The sequence below is a fragment of the Ostrea edulis genome, chromosome 9 (assembly GCF_947568905.1).
Source record: "Ostrea edulis chromosome 9, xbOstEdul1.1, whole genome shotgun sequence".
In the NCBI taxonomy this organism is placed as follows: Eukaryota; Metazoa; Mollusca; class Bivalvia; order Ostreida; family Ostreidae; genus Ostrea; species Ostrea edulis.
In genome coordinates this window covers 64,802,134-64,822,340 of record NC_079172.1, presented here as the reverse complement: position 1 = coordinate 64,822,340, position 20,207 = coordinate 64,802,134, and the positions used below count along the sequence as shown (strand labels likewise).

General features: G+C 36.7%; 1 protein-coding gene across 2 annotated transcripts in view; it reads right to left on the bottom strand.

The window, feature by feature from the left end:
* LOC125657524 (attractin-like protein 1) overlaps positions 1 to 20,207 on the bottom strand; it is a 60,316-nt gene that overhangs the window by 24,543 nt on the left and 15,566 nt on the right. Inside the window, exons 5-15 of one of the 2 annotated variants that reach the window (XM_056149920.1) lie at positions 19,230 to 19,389; positions 18,180 to 18,273; positions 16,530 to 16,752; positions 15,417 to 15,600; positions 12,520 to 12,674; positions 8,452 to 8,536; positions 6,851 to 6,927; positions 5,945 to 6,094; positions 4,863 to 4,984; positions 3,824 to 3,977; positions 177 to 377 (exon numbers count right to left, since the gene is read on the bottom strand). In XM_056149920.1, coding sequence (XP_056005895.1) covers positions 177 to 377; positions 3,824 to 3,977; positions 4,863 to 4,984; positions 5,945 to 6,094; positions 6,851 to 6,927; positions 8,452 to 8,536; positions 12,520 to 12,674; positions 15,417 to 15,600; positions 16,530 to 16,752; positions 18,180 to 18,273; positions 19,230 to 19,389 — 1,605 coding nt within the window. Of the gene's footprint in view, positions 1 to 176; positions 378 to 908; positions 1,063 to 3,823; positions 3,978 to 4,862; positions 4,985 to 5,944; positions 6,095 to 6,850; positions 6,928 to 8,451; positions 8,537 to 12,519; positions 12,675 to 15,416; positions 15,601 to 16,529; positions 16,753 to 18,179; positions 18,274 to 19,229; positions 19,390 to 20,207 lie in introns of both variants that reach the window. The other variant, XM_056149921.1, reaches the window with a different exon arrangement.

Here is a 20,207-nt window from a genome sequence, read left to right as displayed (position 1 = left end):
AAAAGGATCTTTTTTATAATTCACAGACAAAATGTATTAAATATTGAAATTATTTTGCTTTTCTACCACTCGGGAAAAATCTAACGAAATAAGAGAAAAAATTTTTTCATCAGTAATTTACTCTCATTTATACATTGAAGCACATAGGTTGAACTTTCTTGAGTTGCCATGGTTACCTGGACACTTAGCTTTCTCTGTGGTCCACTCCATGCACTGGCCGTAAATAAACGTGGCCACATAGGCATTAGTTTCCACACACTTCTGCTGGTTGCTGCACCACATACATTTACCTTCCGTACAATTCTCGCAGTTCTTTTTTAAGTGACACGGATTAGGGCATTTGTCCTTATCGGGATCATTAAAGTCATTGAACGTATCTATGAGAAAAAGGACGCATCTTAAAAGTAATTCATAGAAAATGTGACAGATAATCATTTAATACTTATTCACTGAACCTTAACGTTGGACGAGAGAATGGTCCAACGAGATAATTACTGAACCTTAATGTTGGACGAGGGAATGGTCCAACAAGATAATTAATGAACCTTAACGTTGGACGAGAGAACGGTCCAACAAGATAATTACTGAACCTTAATGTTGGACGAGAGAACGGTTCAACGAGATAATTACTGAACCTTAACGTTGGATAAGAGAATGGTCCACACAAGATAATCACTGAACCTTAACAGTGGACGAGAGAATGGTCCAATGAGATATTACTGAACCTTAACGGTGGACGAGAGAATGGTCCACACGAGATAATTACTGAACCTTAACAGTGGACGAGAGAATGGTCCACACGAAATAATTACTGAACCTTAAAAGTGGACGAGAGAATGGTCCACACGAAATAATTACTGAACCTTAACAGTGGATGACAGAATGGTCCACACGAGATAATTAACTACCGTAAGTCCCCAGTGTATGTGTCTTCATCTGACATCGCTGTTCCGTCGGATGCCACTTGCAGGATTTGGACTGCACACAGGCCACACAGTTGTGGAAGAGACCACAGGAACTGCTGTGTTTAGGGGGGCACTGATGAATGGCGGAGGTGGCACTCTAAAAATCAGTCAACTGGAACTGACAAGTTCAACTCCCCCCCCCCTTCTGATGTGGAGCTCCACACTCTCCAGAAAAGCAACACCTTGGTTCACATTTACAAGAAACCCAGACTTTTGATTTTTGCCACAAGATCAAGATATTCATATACATATACTGTGACAAGCACTACAAAAATGATTTTTCTGACATCTAAAAAAATAGGCAACAAAAGACAACCTTCATCCTATCCATACACACACATCAAACAGCTAGTGTACATTAATTTTGACCAATATTAAAATGACATGCAACAAAATACACAGCACAACAGAGAGAGTGGAGACACTAATATATAGGTGTGTGTAAGATTGATGAAATAAGAGGGTTCAATAACATAAGCTATTAATAACTACAAAGGCTTCCTGATTCCTGCTTTTAAACAACCCAGAGATGATACATTTCCATGTAACTAGTCAATAATTATGTTATGTCACATCTAACAAGTCCATCAGAATGTTATGTCGCATGTAATTAGTCAATAACAAGAGGTACTGTGAGCAATGCTCACTAAGAATACCCCCCGCTTACCCCAATCTCCCAAAGGGTGTTGGTAATAGGTATAAACTACCTCTTTTCTGAGTGTAAAAAACAAATGGCATGACAAACGGAACCATATTGCTACTTCGATGTCCAGCGCACGTGAACTTTGACCTTTTGACCCCAAAAATCAATAGGGAACATCTTCATCCCATGGGTAGTCCATATGTATGATATGGTGACTGTAGGTGGAAAGGATAACGCTTTAGAGCCCGGAAACCATATTGCTACTTCGATGTCCAGTGCGCTTGACCTTTGGACCCCAAAATCGATAGGGAACATCTTCATCCCATGGGTAGTCCATATGTATGATATGGTGACGGTAGGTGGAAAGGATAACGCTTTAGAGCCCGGAAACCATATTGCTACTTCGATGTCCAGTGCGCTTGACCTTTGGACCCCAAAATCGATAGGGAACATCTTCATCCCATGGGTAGTCCATATGTATGATATGGTGACGGTAGGTGGAAAGGATAACGCTTTAGAGCCCGGAAACCATATTGCTACTTCGATGTCCAGTGCGCTTGACCTTTGTACCCCAAAATCGATAGGGAACATCTTCATCCCATGGGTAGTCCATATGTATGATATGGTGACGGTAGGTGGAAAGGATAACGCTTTAGAGCCCGGAAACCATATTGCTACTTCGATGTCTAGTGCGCTTGACCTTTGACCTCAAAATCAATAGGGAAGATCTTCATCCCATGGGTAGTCCATATATATGATATGGTGACAGTAGGTGGAAAGGATAATGCTTTAGAGCCCGGAAACCATTGCATCTACAGATGGACGGACGGACTGACAGACGGACAACCCGATTCCAGTATACCCCCAACTAGTCAATAATAATGTAATGTCGCATGTAACTAGTCCATCATAATGTTATGTTGCATGTAACTAGTCAATAAATAATGTTATATCACATGTAACTAGTCCATCAGAATGTTATGTCGCATGTAACTAGTCAATAATAATGTAATGTCGCATGTAACTAGTCCATCAGAATGTTATGTCGCATGTAACTAGTCAATAATAATGTAATGTCGCATGTAACTAGTCCATCATAATGTTATGTCGCATGTAACTAGTCAATAAATAATGTTCTGTCACATGTAAATAGTCCATCATCATGTTATGTCACATGTACTTATGTCATATAGGATGAGAAGTGTTCACATGCTATTTTACACCTCCACGCTCTTAGATCCACTATAACTTTTAAGGCAATAACTGGATCCTCACATTACGACAATATGCACATCAATAAATGGTAATGAAACATTGTACAAAGTTCAAGTTTATTCGATAAGCCATACAGGAGGAAACGCATTCACCAGAAAGACAGACTGACGGTGACAGAAAGTAAAAAAAAAAACCATTTATGTCTACCCCTGGAAAAGGTGAGATATAAATAAACCTTTAATCCAAGAAATCCAAAGAAGTAAACGGATTAATTTCATTCATTAGACAATGATTGTAAAGAAATTGACCAATCAACTTCATCCATTAGACAAGGAGTGTAAAGAAATTGACCAATCAACTTCATCCATTAGACAAGGAGTGTAAAGAAATTGACCAATCAACTTCATCCATTAGACAAGGAGTGTAAAGAAATTGACCAATCAACTTCATCCATTAGACAAGGAGTGTAAAGAAATTGACCAATCAACTTCATCCATTAGACAAGGAGTGTAAAGAAATCGACCAATCAACTTAATCCATTAGACAAGGAGTGTAAAGAAATTGACCAATCAACTTCATCCATTAGACAAGGAGTGTAAAGAAATTGACCAATCAACTTCATCCATTAGACAAGGAGTGTAAAGAAATCGACCAATCAACTTCATCCATTAGACAAGGAGTGTAAAGAAATTGACCAATCAACTTCATCCATTAGACGAGAAGTGTAAAGAAATTAACAAATCAACTTCATCCATTAGACAAGTAGTGCAAAGAAATAGACCAATCAACTTCATCCATTAGACAAGGAGTGTAAAAATTAGACCAATCAACTTCATCCATTAAACAAGGAGTGTAAAGAAATTAACCACTCAACTTCATCCATTAGACAAGGAGTGTAAAATCATTCAAAGAGCATAAAGAAATAAACCAATCAGTTTCACAGAAGGGTGTACATATGAACTTACCAAACACAAATTAATAGTAGGATAATGATCATTACCATTTCTGTCAATGTTCTCTGTTTTAACTTGACATCGTTCCCCCTTCCAGTCGCAGTCGGGGAAAGATTGACAACCTAAGCACTTATGTTGCTCCTGACATGGCTTTTCTCCAGGGCTGGAGCACTTGGAGAGATCGCTGGCTGATGCAGATTTCTAAAGAAACAACATAAAACAAGCCCAAAATCAAACCAAAGCAACCAAATCAAAACCAAGGGGAATAACTCAAAAGTGCAACAGCGAAATACATAAACAAGCAGATGATATACACTGCCAACAAAGCCTTATCTGCCTGCGAAAAATATTCACAAGATTCGCATGCATATCTTTCTTGCGAATATTTGTCACTACAAACTAGCCATTGTTTATGCCTAAGTTCTGTGCAATATCAATTATATTGGTATTCAATATGCACATGATTTCCATCCATGATTTAAGAATAAAAGTCGGTTTATAAATATCAGTAAATTGTAGAGGAATTTCTGAATTTGTGAATGAATGAGTTAATATTTTGTTTTCTGGGCAGATACTGCATGTGTACCTAGAATAGTTGAGGAACATTTTGGTGCCTTTGCATTATAGGCAGTGCTTCTAATGAAAGCCAAAAAAATTATAACAATTCATTAACATGGCTTTTCTTTGATAGATCTAACTGATAACTAAGTCTTTGACTACATCAAAAATAATAACACACACGGTAATCTTCAAAGGAGCGAAAAAATAAAGATAATATTAAAATTTACGACCACTTGCATAAACTTTCCATTCATCCCTGTTCACAGGGAAACGTATGTGAATATCTTAAGATCTGAATATGATCTACCAAAACAAAACGCTACAATGGTGTTACTCATCTGAAGTGAAAAGTTCTGTATCTTTTCTACATCATTATTTATACAATTCCTGTTCTTACAAACCAATCTGTTAAAACTTTTTCCAAGAAATTAATCATGAAACTTTTTTGTACAGTAAGAACTGAGAGCGAGAAATATCTTTTACATTAAATCCGACTTGGAGTTGACATTTTGTGTGATATCCTACCATTATGTTGGTGTTGCTACACTTGTCTGCAGCTGTACAGTTGTTGACGCACCACACACAACCGAACGCAGTAGAGAGACACGTCGGGCATGATCTGAAGGAACCACAAATCTTATCCTGACCTGCAAAACACAAACACAATTGTCAGTGTCAAAATATCATCAACATTTTCTATCAGTTTACTTACTTAAACTTTTATAGGCAATGAACATCACACTACAATAACCCCAGAAAACAAGGAGCATCTGCATCGAATCGACCCCCAATACTCATTAAATTCTCAGTTTCTAAATCTACTCAATCCCAATAGCAACATTTCAGATCTTTATCCTTTTCAGTGAGTTTGTTTTACTATCAGGAGAGATCTATCTTCTGAGTGAGTTTGTTTTACTCTTAGAGAGACACCTACCTTCTGAGTGAGTTTGTTTTACTGTCAGGAGAGACCTACCTTCTGGGTGAGTTTGTTTTACTATTTGGAGAGACCTACCTTCTGAGTGAGTTTGTTTTACTATAAGGATATATCTACCTTCTGAGTGAGTTTGTTTTACTGTCAGGAGAGATCTATCTTCTGAGTGAGTTTGTTTTACTATCAGGAGAGATCTATCTTCTGAGTGAGTTTGTTTTACTGTCAGGAGAGACCTACATTCTGAGTGAGTCTGTTTTACTATTAGGAGAGATCTATCTTCTGAGTGAGTTTGTTTTACTATCAGGAGAGACCTACCTTCTAAGTGAGTTTGTTTTACTATCAGGAGAGATCTATCTTCTGAGTGAGTCTGAGTGAGTTTGTTTTACTGTCAGGAGAGATCTATCTTCTGAGTGAGTTTGTTTTACTGTCAGGAGAGATCTACCTTCTGAGTGAGTTTGTTTTACTATCAGGAGAGATCTATCTTCTGAGTGAGTTTGTTTTACTGTCAGGAGAGACCTACCTTCTGAGTGAGTTTGTTTTACTATCAGGAAGGACCTATCTTCTGAGTGAGTTTGTTTTACTATCAGGAGAGACCTACCTTCTGAGTGAGTTTGTTTTACTGTCAGGAGAGACCTACCTTCTGAGTGAGTTTGTTTTACTATCAGGAGGGACCTACCTTCTGTAGGATCACATGTCTTCTTCTCCACTCCACTGCTTTGTGGGTTGACCTGTGTTATAGGCAGACACTGCCCCGCCCTCCACACACACGACCTGCCCTGTACGGAGTTCACACAGTCGTCCTTAGACGTGTAGTAGGAGCAGTTTCCTGTGAGAAAGAATCACATGATGTAATATAAAACGACATAACTAAACCTAGATCCTGTGAACAGAAGGTAATTTATTTCTAAGCTGAATATAATAATCAACCATTTCATATGATCTTTAATGATGCCATCTAAAACCTTTTAAAACGTGATCTAACACTTAATGTCCTTCTCTCCCTTTGACACATGTACGGTACAAATGTCCCTCTGATAAGAGAAATAATTCTTTGACACATGTAAGGTACAAATGTCCCTCTGATAAGAGAAATAATTCTTAAACTAATGAAGTACTACAAAGTATCAAACTCTAATATGTACATAGATAAATCGATGTCAAGACTTTAATACAAGAGGGATAACTCTAGTAAATAACTATTATTACGTACATTGATAAATCGATGTCAAGACGTTAATACAAGTGGGATAACTCTAGTAAATAACTATTATTACGTACATTGATAAATCGATTACAAGACGTTAATACAAGAGGGATAACTCTAGTAAATAACTATTATTAAGTACATTGATAAATTGATGTTAAGACATTCAAACAGAGGAATAAATCTGGTAAATCATTATCATTTCACTATCTACGCTAATATCATGTTTATGGGTAAATTCACTAAGATTCTGGCTGGCAAGGTCAACCTAAACCTCTTTAAAATTTTCTTGGCAATTTGAAAATCACTATCATTTGCAGAAAGTTCAACTCCGTATTCTGAGGGGCATAATTGCCGGAACCAATTTCGGTGTTTTACCTGGGGAGAACAAAATGGCATTGGGCTCCATGATTCCACTGAACCCGCCTAAAACCAGCATCGCTATCCCACCATTCCTACAGCAAAGGATGGAAACACATTGTCATTGTTCTTATCAGAATGTGATGTCAGTAAATACATATATACAAAAGGCCCATGGGCCACATTGTTCACCTGAGTCACCTTGGCCAATATTTAAAGATTTTTGCTATATATTCGCAGGTAAAACTTTGATCTCTATTGTGGCCCCAACCTTCCCTCGGGGGCCATGATTTTTACAAACTTGCATCTGCACTATGGCAGGAAGCTTTCAAGTAAATGTAAACTTTCCTGGCCCGGTGATTCTTCAGAAGATTTTAAATGACCTTCATTATATATTTGTATGTAAAACTTTGTTCCCTATTGTGGCCCCAACTTACCCCTTGGGCCATGATTTGAACAAACTTGAATCTGCACTATGTCAGAAAGCTTTCATGTCAATTTCAACTCCTCTGGTCCAGTGGTTCTTATGAAGAATATTTTTGCATTTTTTGGTGATTATCTCCCCTTTGAAGAGGGCTTGGCCCTTCATTTGAACAGACTTGAAAGACCTTCACCCAAGGATGCTTTGTGCCAAGTTTGGTTGAAATTGACTTAGTGGTTCTGGAGAAGATGAAAATGTGAAAAGTTTACCCCAACGCTGACAGCAGCCAAATTTTGATCAGAAAAGCTCACTTGCCTTCAGCTCAGGTGAGCTAAAAACCACTGCTGAGGCAAAACAGATACATACATTATCAAAAAGAATTCCAATACATCATACTTGTTTGTACAGTAATTATTACAAGATACAAAAGTAAGATTAGTGACAATCAACAGAATATAGAATTGTGTCCAGTAGATTTAGATTATTTAGTGTTAATATTAAATGAATACCTGCATATCACCTATTTTCAAAATTGATGATCCTGAAATTTTCTGTGAGAAAACTACCTTGCTTTTAAACAGATGGACATACACAAAGTGAGACAGACAGATGGACAGACAGAATGCGAGACAGACAGATGGACAGACAGAAAGTGAGACAGACAGACAGACAGATGGACAGACAGAATGTGAGACAGACGGACAGACAGAATGTGAGACAGACAGATAAACAGAGAGACACATTAATAATAGGGGTGAAACAATGCATTGCGATTCAGCCGAATCGCGATGTAGTGGTTTCGATTCGATGTTCTGATTTATTTCGGATCTGTTTTGGTTCGATACCATTCTAGTATCATAGCACACATTGTTTTTGATAACACGGTTTCTGATTGGTCAATGGAATTGCAAATTGCCCATTCAACGTACGAGAAAACTTTGCTGTATCAAAATGGACGCAGTTGAGTTGAAAAATGCTTAAACGCTTTTATATTATGTAGAATTTATTTGCAGAGAGCAATAAATACATTGAAACATTAAAAAAATCTTAGCATTATAAAGAATTTGGTACATGCTATTGTATCAAATCGAAAATCATCGAATCGAGACTAAAGTATTGAAAATTGAATCGAATCGAAAAGATACAGTATCATTTCACCTCTAGTTAATAACTAGCACACAATGTAGTCAAAACTCACCTCTCCACCGGGACAGCCGCGTGACCGTAGCGTGCACCGTGTGATGTCAAGACAGTTGACTGGAGCTGGGACCACTTGTTACACTCTGAAAACAACACACCATTATAACAACACATCATTATGCTACCAGTATATTTTTCTCAATTAGATACAATATCATCCACCCATTTTTGCCCCATAGGAGCAATTCAAAAGGGAAAGTGGGCCACAAATGAATCAAAGTACTTAAAGTACTCATGGGAGTTGAACATTGTGGAAATTCAGTTAGAAAAGATAGTGCTGGAAGGGTAGGGGGATAAATGACTGAATATTATCATGATTTTAGATACAAATCAACTGTTGTTGTTTTTCAAAGCGTTACAACAGCAAACATGGATAATGGAAGGCCCATGGACCACAACGCTCCTCGAGTAACTGAAGTCGTGTTGTTGTTTTCTAGAATTTCACCCTTTTATATTCTCATGAAAAATGTGACCACATATTATGGCCCAAACATTCAAATCAGTATGGTTATCAATGCCTTGCAGTTATGAAGAAGTTTTTCCCCTGTATATATACATTCAAGTTTAATCCTAGTTATAGCTAATTCTAAGGATTCATTACTTGAAAAGGTAGTTCAATATGCTAAACTGTCACCTGAGTATACTACAGTCCTGTAGAGGATCAATGGAATGGTAAATAATTGTATAATAACTTAAAATAAATGAAATGCAAAAAAATTAGAAATTGTCGGGCATCGGAAATGCACAAGCCGAGTTGCGCAAGGAATGGGCATAGAGGGAACCGGCAGAAAAGTTTTCAAGAATTATCAAGCAGGGAGCAAAATTTTGCGTACATAAATTTCAGCCGACTTAAATCCTTTGTGACCTTGACCTTTAACCCTTGACCAAAATCAATAGGCTTCTTTGTCTCATCAAGGGCGATAATCCATCTAGGTTTAATTGAGATCCTATAATTTGTTAAAAAATTATAGTGCAGAAAACAAAATTTTCTCCAAATTTCAGTCTATTTATATCCACTGTGACTTTGACCTTGTGACCCCGGAATCGATAGGCTTCTTGTCTTACTTAATCGATCTAAGTTTGATTGAGATCCTATAATTCGTTCAAGAGCTATGGTGCGGAAATGAAATGTTGATGCGTGTCCGCCTGCCCGCCCAAAGGCACTTCATCAGATCATAAGCCGAGTTCGACTTCATCGCAACTCCGCTAAAAATGAAACACTAGTCAAATAATGTTATTTATTGCCAAGGTATTTGGGATATTATACTGTGGCTCAAACAGGGGGTGAATGAACCTGACAGTATGGAAAGCATATAGTGGAATCAGACTTGTGATGCTGGAAATCTATAGTGATTAATAAACTATACATGTACAAGATCCATAACTATTTTTTTCTCTCAGTTTGTGAGGGAGAATCCTCATGTCTCTTTCATCTGTAGACAAATAAACAATGTGTTTTGACCAGAGCAATTTCCAATCCTTTTTGTAGCATAAATTCAACATTGTGGCAACTGGGTTAAACTTTGATAGTGAAGTAATACATGGCAGCACCTTATCCCATGCTCTTAAAATTTCTGTTTGACACACACTCATGACATCCACTCAAACATTACAGAGTGCAGCAAAATCCCATTGTAATAGGGGATTCAAAATGGATAACTGGTACAAAATATGGTACATACTATTCAAAAAGGATAATGAATTTGACATATTGATGTCTTGGAAAAGGAAATTCTGACATCGGGGCTCTAAGCGTTTTCAAACATTGTCATTTGATAAAAGTGTTCTACATTTTTAAAAATAGAGATTAATATGTCTTTACATACATAGGTGAGAAAGTTTCCATTATTCCTAGCCGAGACATACCATGTATGCGCAAAAAATTCATAAACAAATATCACACTACTCACGTAGAAAATGTGGACCTTACCGTCATCAAGCGCAGCGAAACACGGCATTTCGAGATTGTAGTCGACGAAAGCTCGGTAACAGTAATGAATAAGGTACACTCATTTTGTATCTATTTTGTGACTTTCTTTATTAAAAGGAACAGTTCTCTAATGTGTAACGTGCAATTACTACGTAATTCAATAACTTGAAGCATGAAGCAGTTTCACTTTGCCACCGGATATAAGAAGTTTTATTTCGTATTCCGATCCCAATCGAAAGTTGTTGACTGGGAATGACGTGTTTTAATTCAATCTACATGTAACATCAAGCATTTTTTATATCACATTAAAAAAAAAACCAAATATATACACATACACAATGTTGTAGAGTTATTTCTTGTAAATTTTCTGAGGTTTCGCACCATATTCGATATTTCGCGCCACGGTGTCAATAGGGCTTGCGTGCAGTTGTCGTTCGTTTCCCTATCAATGTTTATAGGTGACGCTGCGCTACAAACGACAACTTTCAACCTTATCTTTTATTTTTCTATGTATATCAGTATCAATTTGATCGAAATCTTGTATTCAAATTGATTTGAATACAATATCATTGCATTTATTTACATGTCAATTATCAAAATTAGATTAATTCAGAAAAGTTACATGGATTATTTAAAGGCGGATGTTTATAAAAGTTTATGTTGATTTACCTAAGAGTAAATCAGCTGACACAGAACCCCCGCTGACGACCACTATACAAATCAATACAAATTACTGCGCAGAAAAGTGTGTGATGACCCAGGGAGATTGAACATAGTTCAACTCCCAAAAATGGGTAACAAATTTTCAATTTCCTACCCCCATATTCCTAAAGACCTGTAAATTGTTGGTGGAGAAACTGAAAGGTTATCAATATTTTTATCTTCTTACATAAGGTACCACAGACTTAAGAACTTATTAGAGAAATACAGCCTTCACACACAACATGCAAAGTACCGCCCTGTCCTGCTTCATACACTCACTCTGTATGTGTACCCACCACCCCACCCCCAATAAAATTATCTCAGTAGAAGAATTAAGGTGACCCTACCCCTAATGAAATTATCTCGGTAGAAGAATTAAGGTGACCCTTCCCCCAATGAAATTATTTCAGTAGAAGAATTAAGGTCACCATACCCCCAATGAAATTATCTCAGTAGAAGAATTAAGGTGACCCTACCCCCAATGAAATTACCTTAATAGAAGAATTAAGGTGACCCTACCCCTAATGAAATTATCTCAGTAGAAGAATTAAGGTGACCCTACCCCTAATGAAATTATCTCGGTAGAAGAATTAAGGTGACCCTTCCCCCAATGAAATTATTTCAGTAGAAGAATTAAGGTCACCATACCCCCAATGAAATTATCTCAGTAGAAGAATTAAGGTGACCCTACCCCCAATGAAATTACCTTAGTAGAAGAATTAAGGTGACCCTACCCCTAATGAATTTATCTCAGTAGAAGAATTAAGGTGACCCTACCCCCAATGAAATTATCTCAGTAGAAGAATTAAGGTGACCCTACCCCCAATGAAATTATTTCAGTAGAAGGATTAAGGTGACCCTACCCCCAATGAAATTATTTCAGTAGAAGGATTAAGGTGACCCTACCCCCAATGAAATTATTTCAGTAGAAGGATTAAGGTGACCCTACCCCTAATGAAATTATTTCAGTAGAAGGATTAAGGTGACCCTACCCCCAATGAAATTATTTCAGTAAAAGGATTAAGGTGACCCTACCCCCAATGAAATTATTTCAGTAGAAGGATTAAGGTGACCCTACCCCCAATGAAATTATTTCAGTAGAAGGATTAAGGTGACCCTACCCCCAATGAAATTATTTCAGTAGAAGGATTAAGGTGACCCTACCCCTAATGAAATTATTTCAGTAGAAGGATTAAGGTGACCCTACCCCCAATGAAATTATTTCAGTAGAAGGATTAAGGTGACCCTACCCCTAATGAAATTATTTCAGTAGAAGGATTAAGGTGACCCTACCCCCAATGAAATTATTTCAGTAGAAGGATTAAGGTGACCCTACCCCCAATGAAATTATCTCAGTAGAAGGATTAAGGTGAAATGAAAATGAATACATCTCCTACCCACTTTTGTAGTGTCTACATATAAATATATTCTCACCTATGTCATACAGCAGAACATCCGGAGAGTAACACTTAGCCCCCAGGCTGACCGACGTGTCATTGTGTGTGTTTCCCCCAAATACAACCATCATTCCGTCGATGATCACAGCCGAGTGAAGATAACGGGGCAGCTGGTTACTGCGAAGTTTTGTCCTGTTACAGAAAATATACACGTATAGGAAAACAACACACCTATATAAACAACAAACATACATAAACAACTATAAACATACATAAACAACAACACACATACATAAACAACAACACACATACATAAACAACAACAAACAACAACACACATACATAAACAACAACACACATACATAAACAACAACAAACATACATAAACAACAACACACATAAACAACAACACACATACATAAACAACTACAAACATACATAAACAACAACAAACATACATAAACAACAACACACATAAACAACAACACACATACATAAACAACTACAAACATACATAAACAACAACACACATACATAAACAACAACACACATACATAAACAACAACAAACAACAACACACATACATAAACAACAACACACATACATAAACAACAACACACATACATAAACAACAACAAACAACAACACACATACATAAACAACAACACACATACATAAACAACAACAAACATACATAAACAACAACACACATAAACAACAACACACATACATAAACAACTACAAACATACATAAACAACAACACACATACATAAACAACAACACACATACATAAACAACAACAAACATACATAAACAACACACCTATGCAGGTACGTTAAGGCAGGTTATGAAAATCATTACTAAGATAAAATCCGCGAAACTATGTGCTGTCACAGAAGTATATCACTATGTACATGTATATATGTTAAATTCGGATTTTATTTTTATGTGAGTTTTATTTATGCATAAAATAAACCATGCAACTACTAAGATCCAAAGAAATATGGAATGTTATACTGCTGTTGTGTAATTTCTGTCTGATCAATATGAAAGTAAACTGATGACGTCATAACTATACATCGAATGACGTTGACACATGCAAGGAATTTGTTAATGTGTGCCATGCAAATATGGAGAAAATGTGGAGTATATGACATGGGATATACGGAATATACTTGTAAAACACTGAGAATTTATTGACATTATGAAGTTATGTTGATTTCATTGATTGACAATTTTGTTTAACTTGGAAAACATTCCATTTAGCATGTCGATCCGATTTTCCTCTGTCACACACTGAAATAAAACTGCAAAAGTAACACACTACGCCGCATACTTTTGGAGACTTTTTATACACCGTGTGAAAAGTCATAAACCAATGTATGTGGTTATTACTGATAGAATTGTCTGTTATGAAAACTTTCAAAGAAAACTGCATAGCATCAGTGTAAAATGTGAAACATAGGCTAGAGGGTTTCGTTTATAAATGTTTAATAATCATTTCTTACTGAAAGCGGTAGGATTCTAGCAGCAATCTTGATGAACTATGGGTGTTTTACCGCCATTATAGCCAGTTAGACTAATATTTAAATCCTGGGGTAGTGTGCTACTTTTCCATTTTCTATTAAGGTACATCCGTGATCTATTTATAACAGTCATGTAATGACATCATAAGCATATGTTTGTCATGTTGTTATGATACAAAATGTTCTCATGAAAACAACCAAAATAGTTTTTAAAAGTTAGTAGCTCCCTCTCTCTGTGTAGGGCAGATTTTAAAAATTATGTAGTTTATGTGCTTAAATGGAGTATGACCTGCCTTAACATACCCGCATACACAACACACCAACATTAACAACAACATACAAATGTACGTATTTCTTCTGCTGTAAAGGACAATCAGACCCAATCTGGCCCAAAAACGATTTTATGTAAGCATATTTGACTCCATTTTGAGGAAGAGTGTATGTAGAGCTTTCTGATATATATTTATTGAGCAATGCTTATAATGATATGATTCAAAATCATAAAATGAGCCATTCCTAGCAAAAAAGGCCCTTATCTTATCCAACGTTTTTCAAAAAACGTCATAATGAAAAAATGTAACGTCATTTTTTGCATACTTGTAAAAAAAAAAAAAAAAGGTCATGATTACCAATCACAAGTTGGTTGTCATCTTTGATTGACTGTAATATTTCAACGACAATCAACATTGCTCTGATATTTTGAGGGATGTTCTCTATAGTTCACACTTTAGCACTAATATACTGAAGGGCCCTTTTTTGTTAGGAACGGCTCAAATGTACAGCTTTATTTCATTTTTCAAAAGTTACATTGCCCAATGAAAAAGTAAACCTTTTGCAGGGATTTCCTTTCACTAAATATAGAGTGAGTACACAAACAAGTGTCTCACTGGTTAGGGATTGGTTATGGATTTCCTTTCACTAAATATAGTGAGTACACAAACAAGTGTCTCATTGGTTAGGGATTGGTTAGGGATTTCCTTTCACTAAATATAGTGATTACACAAACAAGTATCTCATTGTTACTGAATACTGTCTGTGTGTGTAGCATTCAAAACTAGGTCAACAGCAGAAAAATATCATTTAGTATCCATCACATTTAATGTTTGTGAAATTAAAAAAAACCCACTCAAACAGCACGTTTTTGGTAAAAAAAAACAACAAAAAAACCAGACACGATAAAATGCTTGCATTATAATGACGAACAATAAGAAATGATGTAACAATGGTCTAAAAAACATTGAAGTTTGAAAAAAGATATACCAAATCTCGAGATTTCTCTTAAATTTCAATCCTTATAGTGCATACTTCTAATAAATTTGTAACAGATTTTTCAAAAAATATTTCAAAATTTTTATGGTTTATAATCAGTTTTTAATTCCTCTGAGGGACCTTCTATCGAACACTTACCAAGTTCTTGTGGCCGGCTCAAACGAGTACAGCTGATCAGTGAGGTCATAGTTCGAGGTACTGCGGGCATGGTATCCCCCATAAATGTAGATTTTACCTAGGGCTGGGTAATACACACTGGAGTGGCCATACCCTCCCTGAACCAGGGCACCATAGGTCCGTGGCACAATCCAGCTTTCATTCGCTGAAAACAAATGAAAAGTATGCTATTCATAATGAATTTCACAAAACATTGATGCTATACTTTGTCAAAACTAACACAGTTTTCTTACAGAATCTGGAATTCTATGCCATCACCTCTGACACCACAGAATACTCCTCACAAAACTGACAGGTGCCCTTACTTTCAGTTTTAATCTCACAACCAACAGATGTCCTTACTTTCAGTTCTACTATTACAACCAACAGGTAGTGTTGAATAATAGGAAAAAGTTTCTACTTTACTAACAAGAGCTCAATCTCTGTATTTCTACATTACTAATGAGAGCTCAATCTCTGTATTTCTACTTTATTAACGAGAGCTCAATCTCTGTATTTCTACATTACTAACGAGAGCTCAATCTCTGTATTTCTACATTACTAACGAGAGCTCAATCTCTGTATTTCTACATTACTAACGAGAGCTCAATCTCTGTATTTCTACATTACTAAGGAGAGCTTAATCTCTGTATTTCTTCATTACTAAGGAGAGCTCAATCTCTGTATTTCTTCATTACTAAGGAGAGCTCAATCTCTGTATTTCTACGTTACTAATGAGAGCTTAATCTCCATATTTCTACATTACTAAGGAGAGCTCAATCTCTGTATTTCTTCATTACTAAGGAGAGCTCAATCTCTGTATTTCTACGTTACTAATGAGAGCTTAATCTCCATATTTCTACATTACTAAGGAGAGCTCAATCTCTGTATTTCTACGTTACTAAGGAGAGCTCAATCTCTGTATTTCTACATTACTAACGAGAGCTCAATCTCTGTATTTCAACATTACTAACGAGAGCTCAATCTCCGTATTTCTACATTACTAACGAGAGTTCAATCTCTGTATTTCTACATTACTAAGGAGAGCACAATCTCTGTATTTCTACATTACTAACTATCCTGCAATGTCCTTACCTATATTGTATTCCTGAATCCTGTTCTGGTAGCCATACAAGGGACTGTACCCAAACAGAATGTACATGACTCCCTTGACGACATGTGCCGAGTGACCGGCCACTCCCATGGGAATTGTCCGGTTATAGTGCTGCCTCACCCAGGTCTGTGTCATCGTATCATACGTCCACAGATCTTTCGATGTTTCGTCTCCCAGAACTCCTCCAAACATATACAGTTTGTTCTGTAAATCAAAACCAAAGTTTACGAATTCCTGCTTCCGTCTTAGTCATATGTAAAAACAGGGTAAGTAAGATTTAAACAGGACTTATGAAATTTTTATTTCATTCTTGAAAATATTAACTTAACTTTCAAAGCATTGACAAGGTACAAAAGTTAACAATTCCAGTTATAAAGTAAACAATTTAATCTTAGCCCAGCACAAAAATGTTATCAATTCCAACCCTCTCCCCTTCCTAATGTCAAGTACACGCAGAGAAATCCAAATCATTGCTGCTCGACGTCCAGCGTTTACATCCAGTGAGAAGACCACAAGTTCTTACCAAATCAGTAAAAGGTGAATGAAACAAAGCAATCGTACTCAAGACAGATTTATCTCACATTATCACCAGTGTGAGATCGACTTTACCCATGTGAGACAGCCATGTGAGATTTTTCTGTCTCACACTGCTGCGACGTCATTTGATTGTGACATCATATATTTTCTATGATTTACGTTACACGGTGAAGATTTACGTTACACGGTAAAGTAAAATTATTTTGCTTTGTTATCTTTAAATTTTAATGTGTATAGCTTTCTGTTGGACAACCTTGGGTTTTTTAGTTTACACTTAAAGTGTAAACCATTTTCGGGTATGCTCTTTCTGTCTATCTAATTAATTTTTGCATCGAAGTTGAAATGAGGATTTTGATAATTTAGAATTTTCTCAAAGCTCCCAAATTTATGCACTAAACTGTAGGTAAAATGTGAGAAAAATAATCCTTCATTATTTACTCGTGTGGGATAGGGAAATTCCACCTCTAGAACAAGATTCGCTGTCTAGGACTCGGCAAAGCCTCGTCCTAGACTGCGAATCTTGTCCCCTCGGTGGAATTTCTCTATCCCACACTCGTACTAATGAAGGATTCTATTAATCTCGCGCTACAATGTTTTCTCTGCACCAGTTACTGTCAAACACTATCATGTGATACACACACACATGTTAAAATCTATCCAATCTGTAAACTGATTTCTTAATTCCGGATGATTTATAAATGTCTTTAAGCTGTATCATGTTTCGTATTAATTATGTTATTAAATGTTAATGATTAGAGGCTAACCACAAAGGATCTATCTGTACGGATTGTGTCGCGTATTTCAAATATTCAATATGGTTATATTTTAACAGCTCTATCTTTTTGCATTGCAAAACACACAAAGAAAGAACTTAATTTTTGAGCCACAGTGGGCCTTTAATGCCACATTTCACAAACTCAAAAATTCGTAAATCTTATCCAGACCACTCTTAAGTATCTAATGCAACAATCTGGAGAAATCTGAAACTTTTCTCAGGAATAATCATGTTACACGTTTTGTACATGAATAAGAATTTAAAGATCTGCTACATGTACTTATAATGACAAACAGAAACCGTCAATAGGGGCACATACCTGATAGGCCACGACAGAGTGTCCGTATCGCGGAGGGGGGTTCTCCGAGGAAACCGGATTTACAGCCTCTAAATTCCCTGATGACATCTTATATCTACAGAAAAATGAAACAAGGATGTAGTTTGTTAGATAAACAAGATTGTGAACACATATCTACAGAAAGATACTCGTCAAAACTTGTCTAAACACAGCACTGGAACATGTTACAGTAGTTTAATCAGTCAGTAATTTATACAAATGTCCACTACTCACATTCAGTATTGTCCACTATTCACATTCAGTAATGTCCACTACTCACATTCAGTAATGACCACTACTCACATTCAGTAATGTCCACTACTCACATTCAGTAATGTCCACTACTCACATTCAGTAATGTCCACTATTCACATTCAGTAATGTCCACTATTCACATTCAGTAATGTCCACTACTCACATTCAGTAATGACCACTACTCACATTCAGTAATATCCACTACACAGTAATGTCCACTACTCACATTCAGTAATGTCCACTACTCACACTCAGTAATGTCCACTACTCACATTCAGTAATGTCCACTATTCACATTCAGTAATGTCCACTACTCACATTCAGTAATGTCCACTACTCACATTCAGTAATGTCCACTATTCACATTCAGTATTGACCACTACTCACATTCAGTAATGTCCACTACACAGTAATGTCCACTACTCACATTCAGTAATGTCCACTACTCACATTCAGTAATGTCCACTACTCACATTCAGTAATGACCACTACTCACATTCAGTACTGACCACTACTCACATTCAGTAATCTCCACTACTCACATTCAGTATTGACCACTACTCATATTCAGTAATGTCCACTACTCACACTCAGTAATGTCCACTACACAGTAATGTCCACTACTTACATTCAGTAATGTCCACTACTCACATTCAGTAATGTCCACTACACAATAATGTCCACTACTCACATTCAGTAATGTCCACTACTCACATTCAGTAATGTCCACTACTCACATTCAGTAATGTCCACTACACAGTAATGTCCACTACTCACTTTATGAGGAAATCTTGTGTCCTGTTGAAGGAGTACCCCCCTAAAAGGTACAGATCCTCCCCCACCATGGCTACCCCTGCGGACACGCGAGCCAGGAGGTCACTCTGTAGAAAGTTCAGTTCCCAGGAGGCCTTGTCAGCAGTAAAGTTACAGTCCTTGCCTAGAAACACAATCAGATTTAATATCATCTGCTTACGTCAAAAGAATTTTCTGGTTATTGAGTGGGATATATTAGAAATACAGTCAAACCCCGTTATCTCGAACTCAACATTGCCGCTAATAGTTTGTTTGTTTTAGCTGTTTTCCGACACACTCAACAATTTTTTCAGTTATCTGGTGGCGCCTAGTTTTTATTGGTGGAAGAGAGAACCCAGATACAATGTACCTGGGAAGAGACCATCGCAGTGCTCGAGCTGGGCTTCGCCATTTTCGCCAATGGCGAATTTTTTTCAAAAATGGCGAAAAAAATTGAAAGTGGCGAAAATCCCTTTTTGCAATAAGTTGTATTTTTAATCCTTTGTCAGTGACACATTATCGCCTGTTTGTTTATGTAGTCAAAATCTGTTTGTCAACGCGTGCGACCGGAAATCTCGCGTCGCTCCAGTGAACACAGAGCTGGTCACAGCCTCAGGTAATTTATGGCTGCAAAAAAGTCGGTGATTATGTAATAAAGTACATCAGTCAGCTGTTTACCCTGCTGTGGTCAATTGTTTAACATTTAAAGTCTTATTCATTATCGTGTTATCATTTCCACATTAATGTCAATTCTTAAGCAGAGAACCGACCGGTAATTAAATTGGCCATATTATTATGTATAATGTATATATGAATACATCAATTGTTTGTTTTTGCGGCCAAACTCGTTGATTACAAGATTTTGATTTTGATGTGTTTGATTTTAGTTCGAATATTTCATAAACAATGCGGTCGGTCACCATTGATATGGACATAGCAATTTTAATAATTAATTTTCTTTGA